The 20,165-nt window shown below is 47.3% G+C and overlaps 1 protein-coding gene across 5 annotated transcripts in view; it reads left to right on the top strand.

The window, feature by feature from the left end:
- Nucleotides 1–20,165, top strand: part of GEMIN5 (gem nuclear organelle associated protein 5) — a 305,616-nt gene that overhangs the window by 81,954 nt on the left and 203,497 nt on the right. For all 5 annotated transcript variants that reach the window (XM_063928370.1, XM_063928371.1, XM_063928368.1 and 2 more), the window contains one exon: nt 8,572–8,691. In XM_063928370.1, the coding sequence (XP_063784440.1) occupies nt 8,572–8,691 (120 nt within the window). The remainder of the gene's footprint in view (nt 1–8,571; nt 8,692–20,165) is intronic.

Genomic DNA, 20,165 nt, shown 5'->3' with positions numbered 1-20,165 from the left:
GTGTGTCGGTACGTGGTGTCGACATGTATGAGGACGATATTGGTGTGGAGGCGGAGCAATTGCCAAATATGCAGATGTCACCCCCCAGGGGGTCGACACCAGAATGGATGCCTTTATTTGTGGAATTACGTGATGGTTTATCTTCCCTTAAACAGTCAGTTGAGGACATGAGGCGGCCGGACAATCAATTAATGCCTGTCCAGGCGCCTCAAACACCGTCAGGGGCTGTAAAACGCCCTTTGCCTCAGTCGGTCGACACAGACCCAGACACGGGCACTGATTCCAGTGACGACGGTAGAAATTCAAACGTATTTTCCAGTAGGGCCACACGTTATATGATTTTGGCAATGAAGGAGACGTTACATTTAGCTGATACTACAGATACCGTAAAACAGGGTATTATGTATGGTGTGAAAAAACTACAAACAGTTTTTCCTGAATCAGAAGAATTAAATGACGTGTGTGATGAAGCGTGGGTTGCTCCTGATAAAAAGTTGATAATTTCAAAAAAGTTATTGGCATTATAACCTTTCCCGCCAGAGGTTAGGGCGCGCTGGGAAACACCCCCTAAGGTGGACAAGGCGCTCACACGCTTATCCAAACAAGTGGCGTTACCCTCTCCTGAGACGGCCGCACTTAAGGATCCATCAGATAGTAAGATGGAAGTTATTCAAAAGAATATATACACACATGCAGGTGTTATACTACGACCAGCTATAGCAACTGCCTGGATGTGCAGTGCTGGAGTAGTTTGGTCAGAATCCCTGATTGAAAATATTGATACCCTAGATAGGGACAATGTTTTACTGTCGTTAGAACAAATAAAGGATGCATTTATCTATATGCGTGATGCACAGAGGGATATTTGCACACTGGCATCTCGGGTGAGTGCTATGTCCATTTCAGCCAGAAGAGCCTTATGGACACGACAGTGGACAGGCGATGCGGATTCAAAACGTCACATGGAGGTTTTGCCGTATAAAGGGGAGGAGTTATTTGGAGTTGGTCTATCAGACTTGGTGGCCACGGCTACTGCCGGGAAATCCACTTTTTTACCTCAAGTCACTCCCCAACAGAGAAAGGCACCGACCTTTCAACCGCAGCCTTTTCGCTCCTACAAAAATAAGAGAGCAAAGGGCTTGTCGTACCTGCCACGAGGCAGAGGAAGAGGGAAGAGACACCAACAGGCAGCTCCTTCCCAGGAACAGAAGCCCTCCCCGGCTCCTGCAAAAACCTCAGCATGACGCTGGGGCCTCTCAAGCGGACTCGGGGACAGTGGGGGGCCGTCTCAAAAATTACAGCGCGCAGTGGGCTCACTCGCAGGTAGACCCCTGGATCCTGCAGATAATATCTCAGGGGTACAGGTTGGAATTAGAGACGGATCCTCCTCATCGTTTCCTGAAGTCTGCCTTACCAACCGTCTCTTCCGAAAGGGAGAGGGTGTTGGAAGCCATTCACAAGCTGTACGCTCAGCAGGTGATAGTCAAAGTACCCCTATTACAACAAGGAAAGGGGTATTATTCCACTCTATTTGTGGTACCGAAGCCGGATGGCTCGGTAAGGCCTATTCTAAATCTGAAGTCCTTGAACCTCTACATAAAAAAGTTCAAGTTCAAGATGGAGTCACTCAGAGCAGTGATAGCGAACCTGGAAGAAGGGGACTTTATGGTATCCTTGGACATCAAGGATGCGTATCTACACGTTCCGATTTACCCCGCACACCAGGGGTACCTCAGGTTCATTGTTCAAAACTGTCACTATCAGTTTCAGACGCTGCCGTTCGGATTGTCCACGGCGCCTCGGGTCTTTACCAAGGTAATGGCCGAGATGATGATTCTTCTTCGAAGAAAAGGCGTATTAGTTATCCCATACTTGGACGATCTCCTAATAAGGGCAAGGTCCAGAGAACAGCTGGAGACAGCTTTAGCACTATCTCAAGAGGTGCTAAGACAACACGGGTGGATTCTGAATATTCCAAAATCCCATTTAATCCCGACAACTCGTCTGCTGTTCCTAGGAATGATTCTGGACACGGTTCAGAAAAAGGTTTTCCTTCCAGAGGAAAAAGCCAAGGAGTTATCCGATCTGGTCAGGAACCTCCTAAAACCAGGAAAAGTGTCAGTACATCAATGCACAAGAGTCCTGGGAAAAATGGTGGCTTCTTACGAAGCAATTCCATTCGGCAGATTCCATGCAAGAATATTCCAAAGGGATCTGTTGGACAAATGGTCAGGGTCGCATCTGCAGATGCACCTGCGAATAACCCTGTCACCAAAGACAAGGGTGTCACTTCTGTGGTGGTTGCAGAAGGCTCACCTATTAGAAGGCCGCAGATTCGGCATTCAGGATTGGATCCTGGTGACCACGGACGCCAGCCTGAGAGGCTGGGGAGCAGTCACACAAGGAAGAAACTTCCAGGGAGTATGGACGAGTCTGGAAAAGTCTCTTCACATAAACATTCTGGAACTAAGAGCAATCTACAATGCTCTAAGCCAGGCGGAACTTCTCCTGCAAGGAAAGCCGGTGTTGATTCAGTCGGACAACATCACGGCGGTCGCCCATGTAAACAGGCAGGGCGGCACAAGAAGCAGGAGTGCAATGGCAGAAGCTGCCAAGATTCTTCGCTGGGCGGAGAATCACGTGATAGCACTGTCAGCAGTGTTCATCCCGGGCGTGGACAACTGGGAAGCAGACTTCCTCAGCAGACACGATCTTCATCCGGGAGAGTGGGGTCTACATCCAGAAGTCTTCAACATGTTAATAGACCGTTGGGAAAGACCAATTGTAGACATGATGGCGTCTCGCCTCAACAAGAAACTGGACAAATATTGCGCCAGGTCAAGAGATCCACAGGCAATAGCTGTGGACGCACTGGTAACTCCTTGGGTGTACCAGTCAGTGTATGTGTTTCCTCCTCTGCCGCTCATACCAAAGGTATTGAAGATCATACGGCAAAGAAGAGTAAGAACAATACTAGTGGTTCCGGATTGGCCGAGAAGGACTTGGTATCCGGAACTTCAAGAGATGCTCACGGACGAACCGTGGCCTCTACCTCTGAGAAGGGACCTGCTACAGCAGGGTCCCTGTCTTTTTCAAGACTTACCGCGGCTGCGTTTGACGGCATGGCGGTTGAACGCCAGATCCTAAAAGGGAAAGGCATTCCAGAAGAAGTCATTCCTACCTTGATTAAGGCACGGAAGGAAGTCACCGTGAAACATTATCACCGCATTTGGCGAAAATATGTAGCGTGGTGCGAGGATCGGAGGGTTCCGACGGAGGAATTCCAACTGGGTCGTTTCCTACATTTCCTGCAATCAGGATTATCTATGGGTCTCAAATTGGGATCCATTAAGGTTCAAATTTCGGCCCTGTCAATATTCTTCCAAAAAGAATTGGCCTCTGTCCCTGAGGTCCAGACTTTTGTCAAGGGAGTACTGCATATACAGCCTCCTGTGGTGCCTCCGGTGGCACCGTGGGATCTAAATGTAGTTTTAGATTTCCTCAAATCCCATTGGTTTGAACCATTGAAAAAGGTGGATTTGAAATATCTCACATTGAAAGTGACTATGTTACTAGCCCTGGCCTCTGCCAGGAGAGTATCTGAATTGGCGGCTTTATCTTATAAAAGTCCTTATCTAATCTTCCATTCGGATAGGGCAGAACTGCGGACTCGTCCGCATTTTCTCCCTAAAGTGGTATCAGCATTTCATCTGAACCAACCTATTGTGGTGCCTGCGGCCACTAGCGACTTGGAGGACTCCAAGTTGTTGGACGTTGTCAGAGCCTTAAAAATATACATTGCAAGGACGGCTGGAGTCAGAAAATCTGACTCGCTGTTTATATTGTATGCACCCAACAAGTTGGGCGCACCTGCTTCTAAGCAGTCGATTGCTCGTTGGATTTGTAACACAATTCAACTTGCACATTCTGTGGCAGGCCTGCCACAGCCTAAAACTGTAAAAGCCCACTCCACAAGGAAGGTGGGCTCATCTTGGGCGGCTGCCCGAGGGGTCTCGGCATTACAACTCTGCCGAGCAGCTACGTGGTCGGGGGAGAACACGTTTGTAAAATTTTACAAATTTGATACCCTGGCAAAGGAGGACCTGGAGTTCTCTCATTCGGTGCTGCAGAGTCATCCGCACTCTCCCGCCCGTTTGGGAGCTTTGGTATAATCCCCATGGTCCTTTCAGGAACCCCAGCATCCACTTAGGACGATAGAGAAAATAAGAATTTACTTACCGATAATTCTATTTCTCGGAGTCCGTAGTGGATGCTGGGCGCCCATCCCAAGTGCGGATTATCTGCAATACTTGTACATAGTTATTGTTAACTAATTCGGGTTATTGTTAAGGAGCCATCTTTAAGAGGCCCTTTCTGTTGTCATACTGTTAACTGGGTTTAGATCACAAGTTGTACGGTGTGATTGGTGTGGCTGGTATGAGTCTTACCCGGGATTCAAAATGCCTCCCTTATTGTGTATGCTCGTCCGGGCACAGTACCTAACTGGAGTCTGGAGGAGGGTCATAGGGGGAGGAGCCAGTGCACACCACCTGACCTAGTAAAGCTTTACTTTTTTGTGCCCTGTCTCCTGCGGAGCCGCTATTCCCCATGGTCCTTTCAGGAACCCCAGCATCCACTACGGACTCCGAGAAATAGAATTATCGGTAAGTAAATTCTTATTTTTTGTATGGGCAGTGAAAGATGTGCTGTTGGACGGCTGCTCTGTCAACCTCCAATGCCGGTTACCCCCACACTTTTGACTGGGTCAGTGACTTCGTCCAGAGCGCCAAGCACACAGATATTCCAGAAGCCGCAGCCAGATGCATGGATAGGTCAGGTAAGGCAGCTTTCACTGCCGGTAAGAGAGACCATTAGCAGTGCTGCAGTGGGGGGCTCCGGTCATCTCTGCTCCCCCCACTAGACCACCAGGGCAGCTTTATGGAACAGGACACTGCTACAACGGACCCCTAGGGCAGCCATTTGCCTTGGTGTCCAAATCAGATGGAGGAGACAGGCTCTTTCTGTTAGCCACTCCCCTGCTCGGGGCACGCACCCTCTTAGCAGACAGCCCACCACAGGTTTACTTCCCCTCTCTTCCCTCCTACAGAGAGATGCTGGGCAGCCATTGCCTCGGCACATCTCCGGAGAGGAACTTCCTATGGGCCTAATTCTGAGTTGATCGCAGCCGCATTTTTGTTAGCAGATGGGCAAAACCATGTGCACTGCAGGGGGGCAGATATAACATGTGCAGAGAGATTAGATTTGGGTGTGGTGTATTCAAACTGAAATCTAAATTGCAGTGTAAAAATAAAGCAGCCAGTATTTACCCTGCACAGAAATAAAATAACCCACCCAAATCTAACTCTCTCTGCAAATGTTATATCTGCCCCCCCTGCAGTGCACATGGTTTTGCCCAATTGCCAACAAACTTGCTGCTGCGATCAACAGTTATACATTTAGCCCCTACCTACCCTGTGTGAGGCTGGTTTGTTGAGTACTATTTGCCCATTTGTTTCTGTGCATTGAATATTCTGAGTGCGTGTATAGGGGTTAATTCAGACCTGGCTGCAGCAGCACATTTGTTAGCAGTTGGCCTAAACCATGTGCATGGGAGGGGGGGGGGGGGGGGTCAGATATAATATTTGCAGAGAGAGTTAGATTGGGGTGAGGTGTGTTGAAACTGAAATCTAAATTGCAGTGTAAACATACAGCGCCCAGTATTTACACTGCACAGAAACAAAATGACCCACCCAAATCTAACTCTTTCTGCACATGATATATCTGCAGTGCACATGTTTTTGCCCAACTGCTAACAAATTTGCTGCTACAGTCAGGCCTGAATTACCCCCTTAGTGTATAGGAGAGTGTCTCGCTGTGTGTACCTTTCAGTTTGGTATATTTAATATCCTTTCTGAAGAATTGCTGCTGTTACTGGTCACACTAGAGTGAACACCAATTTTCTGCATTCACCATGGTATAATACACTCTATATAGCCCCACTTATTTATCCATTTGTGGTGCTTTACCACTCATTGCATGACCCTGTAAAGGGCACACCACTGTTTTCTAACTTTTGTGTGTGGTGGGACATTTGGATTGCATTATAATGTCTTCCAAGCACAAAGCACCCAGGAAGGTGGGCGCTTCTGTGTTATGTAGCTGTAGAACTTGTGCTGAAGTCCTTTCTCCTCAGGGTCCAGACCACGATGACCTGTGTATCCGTTATTGCATCGGTACACTGCGGGATGTTCCTTTTGCCACTGCTTCCAGTCAGAAGCCAGCATGGGCTTCCACACTTTCATAGGTAATTTCTCCTTCATCCACTAGGGGCCACGGGCCAGCTTCCCTTGCTAGTCTTTCTACAAGTGTAGCCCAGGTTACCGGTGTACTCTACTGCTCAGGGAAATTCACAGCTGTCTGTCATAGAGCCACCGTGGATACAGTCCTTCACTCAGCGCAGCTGCTGGCACAGGTGTCAGCATCTTTCCAGCAGATGCCAGACAGTGATCGTTCATCTAAGCATCAGAAGAGAGTGATGGCTGAATTCCCTTCTGTGCAGCATGAGGACCTCATTCCAGCTGTATGGGCTCACCCTAATAGGCACTTTCAGGTATCAAAGCTCATTTCGTCCTTTTATTTGCTACCAGCTGCAGTTCGGGCTAAGTGGGTGTCCCCTCCTCCAGTTGATGCTCACATTGCCCGACTTCTTAGGTCTTTTATCCTCCCTTTTTCGAATACCCTTGAATCCTTCACTTAAGGAAACTAGAGGTCTTCCTCAAGACAATCTATGCTAATGCGGATGTTAATGCACGCCCTGCCCTCGCGTCTGCTTTGGTGGCTAAGGCTGTTGGCTCCTGGGGAGATGCACTAGAGGACGGCCTCAGTTCTGGTACCCACAGAAAGAGTTATTGTCTCTTGTGGGGCACATTAGAGAGGTGGGTTCCTATCTTAGTAATGCAGCTATTGACACAGATCTTGACCTCCAAAGTGTCAGCATCTGCTGTGGCGGGCAGAAGAGCCCTTCATCTGCATTCCTGAAGTGCTGACACAGAGGAGAAGGCTCTGGAGGCTCTTCCATTTTCAAGGGAGGTACTCTTTGGTCCAGAGTTAGACAAGATAGTGGCTATGGTGGCATCGTCCAAGGCGGTTATCCTTTCTTCTGCCTGATCGTTAACGTCTAATTTTCATTCCTTTTGTTCGCAAGGAAAGACCAGGGGTCAGTCTTTTTCTAGGTTCCATAGTTCCTCCTCAAAGGTCTCCAAGTCTCAAGATAAGAAGCCCTGGTCCACCAGATGACGTGCCACCAAGCCAGCTGACAAGCCTATTGCATGATGGGCCAGACCTCCACCTGGAGACTTCAGCGTGGGAGGCTTCTGCTCTATTCCTATGTATGGATGATGACCACGAGGGATGCCTGGGTCAGAGATGTAGTTTCCCAAGACTACACCCTAACCTTTCAGAAGTGTCCTCTAACTTGGTATTTTTCAACTGGCTTTCAAGCAGATCCAGGAAAAGCAAGAGTTCTCAGGGAGTCCATTCGCTCCCTTTTGGCCTCCAGGGTCATCATCCCGGTTCCCCTGTCTCAGAGAGGTACGAGTTTCTATGCTAACCTCTACCTAGTTCAGAAACTGGACGAATCGTACCGACCCAGGGTTAAAGGTTCTCAGGGCAGCCCAGGACCATCCCCTCCCTTAGGGAGACTGCTCTGGGATGCCCCAGTATAATCTGTGTCCCCTATGGAAAAGGAGATTTATGTTCTTACTTACATTCTTTTCTTCAAATCCGTAGGGAACACAGGGCGTCCACCCTGACGCACCTAGCTTGCTGGGTTTTATTACCCTACTACTGGTTCCCCTGTTCGCACATTCACTGTGTGTTTGAACCGGAGTACGTGCCAGTCTTCCTTTTCCTTCTTTTCGCTCCTTACCTTGGGCTTGCTAACTTAAAAGGCTGCCTGTGGCTGGGGGTGTGGTATAGAGGAGAAAGAGCTGTTAACAATTTGGTGATCGAACTCCAGCTCCCCAGGCTATACCCAGCGTATCCCTTTATGTATTCGAAGTAAAGGATTTAACAGAACATAAATCTTCTTTTCCTGTTGTATCCAATCTGGGGGACACTGCAGCAATGACTTGTGGGTAGAGGGCTGGCACAGGAGTATTGGCACTAAAAATGTAAAGCTCCAACAAGAACATAAGAAAAAAAAAATCAGGGAGTGAGTGTCCCCCAGATGTATTAAGAGGTAGGGATTTTACGGTGAGTTCAAAAATCTAATTTTTTTCCCCTAGTTACCACTACAACAAAATGAGGGCTGCCATTTGACTCAGTGACGTCAATAGTTTCTAGGTAATTTAGAGACTGCATGCTTACAAATATTTATGCAGCACATAAACTGACTCCCCTCGCAGTGTGCAGATAGCAGGTAAACTTTGAATATGTTATTCACTTTATTACATATGATAAAAAAGAATGTGAAATGCAATGGTGCATTAGTCATTAGGAAAACACACAGCCCCTCAGCACCACTACCCTCCCTGCTCATACTGATATATAGTCTGATGTTGCTTTTCACAGGAGTGGAATGGAATTCAACCAATGGCGATCTACTGCCTGAGACTGAGCACAAGGGCTGCTACCTGGCCTCGGGCTGCAAAGATCAAACTGTCCGTATCTGGAGTTCCTCTACAGGCAAAGGTGGGAGCCTCACGGGATTGTTTGTACATTCTGCTCTTATTATACAAACCATGGGGCACAGTGCTTTAGGATAGTAGTATTGATGCACAGAATGTATTTGCAGTTGAATTATGTTATATGAATGAGACACTAGATGCTCTATAAAACAGAAGTTATTTTCTATAAGAAGACATATATCTATTTACAAATAGAAAGTTTGAAAAGGAATTATGGGCACACTAGTAGATGCCCAGTAGATGTTTCATGGGCATGAGATTAACAATGGCATTCATCTGATTTATTGTAGAACTGTGTGGGGCAAAACCTAATATACTTAAAATGTGCAAGTTTAGCTATCAGGAGTCTGTACATATTGTCATATACCTATCTCCATGTGTGTGGGGTATAGTCTCTGTAACCTGCATTTTCCAACTTAAGCACCGGGCGCGATGCTTTTTACACACACGGTAAGTCAGCAACTAGCATTGCGGACGATTTTAGTCGGATTTCTGCTTGCATCTCTGGAGGGTGCGAACAGAAATCCTGTAGTTGCAGGTTTACAGCGCAGCCCACTGAATATGTCCAGGCACTCATTCCCGGAGCTATTCAACATCGTATTCAATTGAATTGCCCCCTCCTTGTGTTTAAAGGAAAGCCTCCACATTGTTTTCCGGTTAAAATTGGGTTGCATAAATCCATAGAAGCCAAAATTCCGCAACTCTTGTTTTTCCAATAAGGGAAAGAAAAAAAAAATTCTGGAAAAACAGATACAATTATATTAAAATAACAGAGAAAGATCAAAATCTACTAACAGGCAAATACCATCACTGTAATAAATAAATGTAAAAACAGTCTATAAATATACAGCAAGGCAGAGAGGTAGGGATCTCTGCAGCATTCTAAATTAGGAGTCAGTCGTGATAGGGAGCGGTAAAGCCAGGATATGTGGATAGACCATGTTTCATTTACACCTGGATCATAAAACTTCATTATTTATTTATATATTTATTTATTAGCATTTATTTATATAGTATTAGCAAACTCCAGTGTGCTTTACAGTGTCGCATACAAACGTTTGTGACTGGCTTAGATGCCTCATTAAAGAATTGGAAAACCTAGTCTAATTTATGAGCAGTATTTGTGTCCTTGTTTCTGATTGCCCTGACCTAGATCCACCTGACATTATTATACAAAGCAGCGCCCCATGCATACATGCTAAACAGGGACGCATCCAGAAATTTGTGGGCCCCATAGCAACATTTTGAAGAGGCCCGTATCCCATTGCTTCTAGAGACACCTCTCTGCAGCAGTAGTTCATTGTATGCCCCATAATAGTGCTCTAGTTTACTTACTGAACTATAGTAGTGCCTTTAGTTAATGTTATCCCCCATAGAACTGCCCTTGTTTATCTTATAGACCATAGTATGTCACATTGTAGGGCTGCCAGTACACATTATGCAATACATTACTATATACAGTGTCCCCAGTTCATATTATGCCACACTATAGTGCATCCACATCATATTCTGCCACATTACAGTGCCCCAATTCATATTACTACATGTAACATTATAATGCCCTCCAGTTCATTTTATACCACAGTAGAATGAGCAGGTCCATTGGTATAACCAGATATATTATAGGACGAAAGGCAACATTTTTTTGTAGGTGCCCCTATGTGCCACCCAATGGTTGAAAATGTACACAACACGTGTAACTTTGACAGGGAAGGTGGGCCCCTCTTAGCTCTGGGCCCCATAGCAGCTGCACTTCCTGCACCTATGGTAGCTACGCCCTTGATGCTAACACAACCCTGATTCCTGTTATGAATTAACTATCATCCATTGAATTCTTACTTAGAAATGTATAATTATATTCAGCAGTTCACCAGGGTTTTGCAGAGCTGTAATTATAATTGTAGAAGAGTCCACCTTATTACTAGACCACTTGTGGACTCAATTCTTTGCGGTTTACAGTAATCACATGCTACCATTTATCAAGAGACATAGTGTGGAATTTAGGGGTCACAACCATAGTGGACATAACTCTACATACCTGTATAATAATGTTATCTAATGTAAAGCATAACTCACAAGGAGTAGCTATTATTCTTTACTGACACTAATTCAGGCATTCCCCCCACCTCTGTCCTCAAGGCTCACTAACAATGCAGGTTTTAGCACAAACGGTTAAATCAAAATAACTGAGGTACTAGTTAAATCACCTGGGTTCAAGCATGGATATCACTAAAACCTGGACAGTTAGTGTGCCTTAAGGTCCGCAGTTGAGAATGCCTGATCTAATTGAACATTGTACATGCATAGGAGCTACTGACACTACCTAACTAGTAATTAAGTTAATTATATATGACTAGTTACCAGCCCAGAACAACATAACCGTAATATCAGCACCGGCAGCTGTGCGCACAAAGTGCGGCAACACTTTAATTGCCCAGTCGGGTGCCATTGAGTGGCCGGCGGCGAACAAAATACTTTAATCCCCCCCCCCCCCCCCCAATAGAGGCAAGGAGTAGCTTTAACCTTTTATTGTTTAGGCTTTTTATCCAGAGGCTACAGTAATGAATTGTGGCTACAACTAGTCTCTGTTACAATAAAACTTGCTAAACTATCAGGAAGCACAAATGGAAGAAGTGATTGCTGTGTGAGCACAATTTATCTCAAGGGAATTCAAATTACTCAATGTGTGAGGTCTAATTCTAATATATTTTCTCTATCGTCCTAGTGGATGCTGGGGTTCCTGAAAGGACCATGGGGAATAGCGGCTCCGCAGGAGACAGGGCACAAAAAGTAAAGCTTTAGGATCAGGTGGTGTGCACTGGCTCCTCCCCCTATGACCCTCCTCCAAGCCAGTTAGATTTTGTGCCCGGCCGAGAAGGGTGCAATCTAGGTGGCTCTCCTAAAGAGCTGCTTAGGAAAGTTTAGCTTAGGTTTTTTATTTTACAGTGAGTCCTGCTGGCAACAGGATCACTGCAACGAGGGACTTAGGGGAGAAGAAGTGAACTCACCTGCGTGCAGGATGGATTGGCTTCTTGGCTACTGGACATCAGCTCCAGAGGGACGATCACAGGTACAGCCTGGATGGTCACCGGAGCCTTGCCGCCGGCCCCCTTGCAGATGCTGAAGTAAGAAGAGGTCCAGAATCGGCGGCAGAAGACTCCTCAGTCTTCTAAAGGTAGCGCACAGCACTGCAGCTGTGCGCCATTTTCCTCTCAGCACACTTCACACGGCAGTCACTGAGGGTGCAGGGCGCTGGGAGGGGGGCGCCCTGGGAGGCAAATGAATACCTATTTTGGCTAAAAATACCTCACATATAGCCTCCGGAGGCTATATGGAGATATTTAACCCCTGCCAGAATCCGTTAAGAGCGGGAGACGAGGCCGCCGAAAAAGGGGCGGGGCCTATCTCCTCAGCACACAGCGCCATTTTCCCTCACAGAAAGGCTGGAGGGAAGGCTCCCAGGCTCTCCCCTGCACTGCACTACAGAAACAGGGTTAAAACAGAGAGGGGGGGCACTAATTTGGCGATATGCTTATATATATATTAAGATGCTATAAGGGAAAACACTTATATAAGGTTGTCCCTATATAATTATAGCGTTTTTGGTGTGTGCTGGCAAACTCTCCCTCTGTCTCTCCAAAGGGCTAGTGGGTCCTGTCCTCTATCAGAGCATTCCCTGTGTGTGTGCTGTGTGTCGGTACGTGTGTGTCGACAGGTAGGAGGACGATGTTGGTGAGGAGGCGGAGCAATTGCCTGTAATGGTGATGTCACTCTCTAGGGAGTCGACACCGGAATGGATGGCTTATTTAGGAAATTACGTGATAATGTCAACACGCTGCAAGGTCGGTTGACGACATGAGACGGCCGACAAACAATTAGTACGGTCCAGACGTCTCAAAAACACCGTCAAGGGTTTTAAAACGCCCGTTTACTTTAGTCGGTCGACACAGACACAGACAGGGACACTGAATCCAGTGTCGACGGTGAATAAACAAACGTATTCCTTATTAGGGCCACACGTTAAAGGCAATGAAGGAGGTGTTACGTATTTCTGATACTACAAGTACCACAAAAGAGGGTATTATGTGGGATGTGAAAAAACTACCATAGTTTTTCCTGAATCAGATAAATTAAATAAAGTGTGTGATGATGCGTGGGTTCCCCCCGATAGAAAATTATGGGCGGTATACCCTTTCCCGCCAGAAGTTAGGGCGCGTTGGGAAACACCCCTTAAGGTGGATAAGGCGCTCACACGCTTATCAAAACAAGTGGCGGTACCGTCTATAGATAGGGCCGTCCTCAAGGACCAGCTGACAAGGCTGGAAAATATAATAAAAAGTATATACACACATACTGGTGTTATACTGCGGCCAGCGATCGCCTCAGCCTGGATGTGCAGAGCTAGGGTGGCTTGGTCGGATTCCCTGACTAAAAATATTGATACCCTTGACAGGGACAGTATTTTATTGACTATAGAGCATTTCTATATATGCGAGATGCACAGAGGGATATTTGCACTCTGGCATCATGAATAAACGCGATGTCCATAACTGCCAGAAGATGTTATGGACACGACAGTGGTCAGGTGATGCAGATTCCAAACGGCACAGTATGGCCGTATAAAGGAAGAGGACTTGTTTGGGGTCGGTCCATCGGACCTGGTGGTCACGGCAACTGCTGGAAAATCCACCGGTTTTTACCCTAAGTCACATCTCTGCAGAAAAAGACACCGTCTTTTCAGCCTCCGTCCTCTCGTCCCTATAAGATCATATCTGCCCAGGGATAGAGGAAAGGGAAGAAGACTGCAACAGGCAGCCTATTCCCAGGAACAGAAGCGTTCCACCGCGTCTGACAAGTTCTCAGCATGGCGCTGAGACCGTACAGGACCCCTGGATCCTACAAGTAGTATCCCGGGGGTACAGATGGGAATGTCGAGACGTTTCCCCTTCGCAGGCTCCTGAAGTCTGCTTTACCAAGTCTCCCTCCGACAAGGAGGTAGTATGGGAAAAAATTCACAAGCTGTGTTCCCAGCAGGTGACAATTAAATTACCCCTCCTACTACAGAAAAGGGGTATTATTCCACACTATATTGTGGTACTGAAGCCAGAAGGCTAGGTGAGACTTATTCTAAAAAAATTTTTTTGAACACTTACAAAGGTTCAAATTAAGATGAAGTCACTCAGAGCAGTGATAACGAACCAGGAAGAAGGGGACTATATAGTGTCCCGGGACATCAGGGATGCTTACCTCTATGTCCCAAATTTGCCCTTCTCACTAAGGGTACCTCAGGTTCGTGGTGCAGAACTGTCACTATCAGTTTCAGACGCTGCCGTTTGGATTGTCCACGGCACCCCGGGGTCTTTACCAAGGTAATGGCCGAATTGATGATTCTTCTTCGAAGAAAAGGCGTCTTAATTATCCCTTACTTGGACGATCTCCTGATAGGGGCATAGTCCAGGGAACAGTTGGAGGTCGGAGTAGCACTATCTCGGATACTGCTACAATCAGCACGGGTGGATTCTAAATATTCCAAAATCGCAGCTGATCCCGACGACACGTCTGCTGTGCCTAGGGATGATTCTGGACACAGTCCAGAAAAAGGTGTTTCTCCCGGAAGAGAAAGCCAGGGAGTTATCCGAGCAAGTCAGGAACCTCCTAAAAACAGTGCATCATTGCACAAGGGTCCTGGTAAAAATGGTGGCTTCCTACGAAGCAATTCCATTCGGCAGATTTCACGTAAGAACTTTTCAGTGGGATCTGCTGGACAAATGGTCCGGATCGCATCTTCAGATGCATCAGCGGATAACCCAATATCCAAGGACAAGGGTGTCTCTCCTGTGGTGGTTATAGAGTGCTCATCTTCTAGAGGGCCGCAGATTCGGCATTCAGGATTGGATGCTGGTAACCACGGAGCCCAGCCTGAGAGGCTGGGGAGCAGTCACACAAGGGAAAAATTTCCAGGGAGTGTGATCAAGTATGGAGACTTTTCTCCACATAAATATACTGGAGCTAAGGGTAAATTTATAATGCTCTAAGCTTAGCAAGACCTCTGCTTCAAGGTCAGCCGGTATTGATCCAGTGGGAAAAACATCACGGCAGTCGCCCACGTAAACAGACAGGGCGACACAAGAAGCAGGAGGGCAATGGCAGAAACTGCAAGGACTTTTCGCTGGGCGGAAAATCATGTGATAACACTGTCAGCAGTTTTTCCTCCCGGGAATGGAAACTGGGAAGCAGACTTCCTCAGCACGACCTCCACCCGGGAGAGTGGAAACTTCATTGAGAAGTTTTTTCCACATGATTGTAAACCGTTGGGAAATACCAAAGGTGGACATGATGGCGTCCCGTCTGAACAAAAAACGGGACAGGTATTGCGCCAGGTCAAGGGACCCTCAGGCAATAGATGTGGACGTTCTGGTAACACCGTGGGTGTACCAGTCGGTGTATGTGTTCCCTCCTCTGCTTCTCATACCTAAGGTGCTGAGAATTATAAGACGTAGAGGAGTAAGAACTATACTCATGGCTCCGGATTGGCCAAGAAGGACTTGGTACCCGGAACTTCAAGAGATGCTTACAGAGGTCTTATGGCCTCTGCCGCTAAGAAGGGACTTGCTTCAGCAAGTACCATGTCTGTTCCAAGACTTACCGCAGCTGCGTTTGTCGGCATGGCGATGGAAAGCCGGATCCTAAGGGAAAAAAGGCATTCCGGAAGAGGTCATTCCTACCCTGGTCAAAGCCAGAAAGGAGGTGACCGCACAACATTATCACCACGTGTGGCGAAAATTTGTTGCGTGGTGTGAGGCCAGGAAGGCCCCACAAAGAAATTTCAACTCGGTCGTTTCCTGCATTTCCTGCAAACAGGAGTGTCTATGGGCCTCAAATTGGGGTCCATTAAGGTTCAAATTCGGCCCTGTAAATTTTCTTCCAGAAAGAATTGGCTTCAGTTCCTGAAGTCCAGAAGTTTGTCAAGGGAGTATTGCATATACAAACCCCTTTTTTGTGCCTCCAGTGGCACTGTGGGATCTCAACGTAGTTCTGGGATTTCTCAAATCACATTGGTTTAAAACCAGTCAAATATGTGGATTTGCAGCATCTCACATAAAAAGTGACCATGCTCTTGGCCCTGGCCTGGACCAGGCGAGTGTCAAATTGGTGGTTTTTTCTCAAAAAAGCCCATATCTGTTTGTCCATTCGGACAGGGCAGAGCTGCGGACTCGTCCCCAGTTCTCTCCCTAAGGTGGTGTCAGTGTTTCACCTGAACCAGCTTATTGTGGTGCCTTGCACCTACTAGGGACTTGGAGGACTCCAAGTTGCTAGAAGTTGTCAGGGCCCTGAAAATATATTCCAGGACAGCTGGAGTCAGAAAATCTGACTCGCTGTTTATACTGTATGCACCCAACAAGTTGGGTGCGCCTGCTTCTAAGCAGTCGATTGCTCGTTGGATTTGTAACACAATTCAACTTGCACATTCTGAGGCAGGCCTGCCACAGTCTAAATCGGTTAAGGCCCATTCCACAAGGAAGGTGGGCTCATCTTGGGCGGCTGCCCGAGAGGTCTCGGCATTACAACTCTGCCGAGCAGCTACGTGGTCAGGGGAGAACACGTTTGTAAAATTCTACAAATTTGATATCCTGGCAAAAGAGGACCTGGAGTTCTCTCATTCGGTGCTGCAGAGTCATCCGCACTCTCCCGCCCGTTTGGGAGCTTTGGTATAATCCCCATGGTCCTTTCAGGAACCCCAGCATCCACTAGGACGATAGAGAAAATAAGAATTTACTTACCGATAATTCTATTTCTCGGAGTCCGTAGTGGATGCTGGGCGCCCATCCCAAGTGCGGATTATCTGCAATACTTGTACATAGTTACAAAAATCGGGTTATTATTGTTGTGAGCCATCTTTTCAGAGGCTCCGCTGTTATCATACTGTTAACTGGGTTTAGATCACAAGTTGTACGGTGTGATTGGTGTGGCTGGTATGAGTCTTACCCGGGATTCAAAATTCCTCCCTTATTGTGTACGCTCGTCCGGGCACAGTACCTAACTGGCTTGGAGGAGGGTCATAGGGGGAGGAGCCAGTGCACACCACCTGATCCTAAAGCTTTACTTTTTGTGCCCTGTCTCCTGCGGAGCCGCTATTCCCCATGGTCCTTTCAGGAACCCCAGCATCCACTACGGACTCCGAGAAATAGAATTATCGGTAAGTAAATTCTTATTATTATATTATGTGGCAGCTCAAAATAAGTGTATTGGTATATGTGATCCTGCTGCTGTTTTGATACGGGATTCCTAGACTTGCACATTGTGGATAGTTATATGTAGGGAAGCCAATCCCGGGCCATTTTTTCAATCCCGGGTATCGGGATTGAAAAATGGTATCCCGGGATTGGCTTTTACCTAGGTGGCCGCCCCCTCGCCCCGCCCATATAACTTACCATATACTGGGGGCGGGCAGGAGGGGAACATCCTGTGAACGCTGCTGGCGGCTCCCACCAGCAGCTAACAGCGCAGCGTGACCTCTCATGCTGCGCTGGTTACCCGGAAGCAGGAAGCCGGGCAGCGTTTAAGCGTCCTGTGGACGCTCAACGCTGATCCCTCAAACCCCGGGATTGGAGCTGCCAATCCCGGGATTGAATCCCGGCCATTTTTGGGCCTAAATCCCGGGATCCCACCAATCCCGATCCCAGGATTGGCCACCATAGTGTTATGGGAGAATATTGATGCTCCACTTTTGATGGTAATTGCCTCCCAGTTACTTATAACAGGTGTGGATTAATAGATTGACAGTGTCTAGGCAGATAGTTGTTAGGACGACACCATATGCATACCCTCCAACATGACCCATTCCATTAGGTACAAAATGCTCTGTTCCTGGACTTTCTTCCAGTGGGGGCTCCAGAGGTGTGGCTGCAGTATAGTACAAAATTCAAATAGGGGAGTCACACCAACTGCCACCCCAAACACTGCCAAACATCGCCGGCTGGGACTTACTGGCAGTTTGTGTTGCTCCCCTATTCGAATTTTGGCGTGTGCTGCAGCCCCGCCTCTGTAACTGCCACTGGCAAGAAAGTCCAGGAATAGAGTATTTTGTACCTAGTGGAATGGGTCATGTTGGAGGGTTTGCATATGGTCGACACGTTCTAAAGGCCGACACGAAAATGGTCAACATTTCTCTTGTTGTTTTGTCCCAAATGTAGTATTGTCACTGTTATCTGACCCCCATCAGTAGAAACTTCTACTGTTGCGGCTCACGGGCATGGTGGCTCACTCTACTCGCTACAGTTTACTATTTCCAAAAGATGTTCTTGTGGCTAGTAAATAAAGTAGATCCTAAATATGGGACAAAATAACGGAACAAAAAACATGTGTAGACCATTTTCATGTTAACCCTTCATCTGTCGACCTAATGCAAGTCGACTACATGGTGTCATTCTATACATTGTTGATTTGCTTACAACTGTCCAACATCTCTTTTCCACGGATCAGGGGGAACTGAGCTCTAGTTCAAGACAGAGAGTATTATTTGTGCATTATAGATGCTGGAGATATTCACATTTCTCTATCGTCCTAGTGGATGCTGGGGTTCCTGAAAGGACCATGGGGAATAGCGGCTCCGCAGGAGACAGGGCACAAAAAGTAAAGCTTTAGGATCAGGTGGTGTGCACTGGCTCCTCCCCCTATGACCCTCCTCCAAGCCTCAGTTAGATTTTTGTGCCCGGCCGAGAAGGGTGCAATCTAGGTGGCTCTCCTAAAGAGCTGCTTAGAAAAGTTTAGCTTAGGTTTTTTATTTTACAGTGAGTCCTGCTGGCAACAGGATCACTGCAACGAGGGACTTAGGGGAGAAGAAGTGAACTCACCTGCATGCAGGATGGATTGGCTTCTTGGCTACTGGACATTAGCTCCAGAGGGACGATCACAGGTACAGCCTGGATGGTCACCGGAGCCTCGCCGCCGGCCCCCTTGCAGATGCTGAAACGAGAAGAGGTCCAGAATCGGCGGCAGAAGACTCCTCAGTCTTATTAAGGTAGCGCACAGCACTGCAGCTGTGCGCCATTTTCCTCTCAGCACACTTCACACGGCAGTCACTGAGGGTGCAGGGCGCTGGGAGGGGGGCGCCCTGGGAGGCAAATGAAAACCTTTTTTGGCTAAAAATACCTCACATATAGCCTCCGGGGGCTATATGGAGATATTTAACCCCTGCCAGAATCCGTTAAGAGCGGGAGACGAGGCCGCCGAAAAAGGGGCGGGGCCTATCTCCTCAGCACACAGCGCCATTTTCCCTCACAGAAAGGCTGGAGGGAAGGCTCCCAGGCTCTCCCCTGCACTGCACTACAGAAACAGGGTTAAAACAGAGAGGGGGGGCACTAATTTGGCGTTAGAAATATATAAAAAAGATGCTATAAGGGAAAACACTTATATAAGGTTGTCCCTATATAATTATAGCGTTTTTGGTGTGTGCTGGCAAACTCTCCCTCTGTCTCTCCAAAGGGCTAGTAGGTCCTGTCCTCTATCAGAGCATTCCCTGTGTGTGTGCTGTGTGTCGGTACGTGTGTGTCGACATGTATGAGGACGATGTTGGTGAGGAGGCGGAGCAATTGCCTGTAATGGTGATGTCACTCTCTAGGGAGTCGACACCGGAATGGATGGCTTATTTAGGGAATTACGTGATAATGTCAACACGCGCCAAGGTCGGTTGACGACATGAGACGGCCGACAAACAATTAGTACCGGTCCAGACGTCTCAAAAACACCGTCAGGGGTTTTAAAACGCCCGTTTACTTTAGTCGGTCGACACAGACACAGACAGGGACACTGAATCCAGTGTCGACGGTGAATAAACAAACGTATTCCTTATTAGGGCCACACGTTAAGGGCAATGAAGGAGGTGTTACATATTTCTGATACTACAAGTACCACAAAAGAGGGTATTATGTGGGATGTGAAAAAACTACCGTAGTTTTTCCTGAATCAGATAAATTAAATGAAGTGTGTGATGATGCGTGGGTTCCCCCCGATAGAAAATATGGGCGGTATACCCTTTCCCGCCAGAAGTTAGGGCGCGTTGGGAAACACCCCTTAGGGTGGATAAGGCGCTCACACGCTTATCAGAACAAGTGGCGGTACCGTCTATAGATAGGGCCGTCCTCAAGGACCAGCTGACAGGAGGCTGGAAAAATATCATAAAAAGTATATACACACATACTGGTGTTATACTGCGACCAGCGATCGCCTCAGCCTGGATGTGCAGAGCTGGGGTGGCTTGGTCGGATTCCCTGACTAAAAATATTGATACCCTTGACAGGGACAGTATTTTATTGACTATAGAGCATTTAAAGGATGTATTTCTATATATGCGAGATGCACAGAGGGATATTTGCACTCTGGCATCAAGAGTAAGTGCGATGTCCATATCTGCCAGAAGATGTTTATGGACACGACAGTGGTCAGGTGATGCAGATTCCAAACGGCACAAAGGTGTAT

The sequence above is a fragment of the Pseudophryne corroboree genome, chromosome 6, assembly GCF_028390025.1.
Source record: "Pseudophryne corroboree isolate aPseCor3 chromosome 6, aPseCor3.hap2, whole genome shotgun sequence".
NCBI classification, from domain to species: domain Eukaryota; kingdom Metazoa; phylum Chordata; class Amphibia; order Anura; family Myobatrachidae; genus Pseudophryne; species Pseudophryne corroboree.
This window is presented reverse-complemented; position numbering and strand designations above follow the sequence as displayed.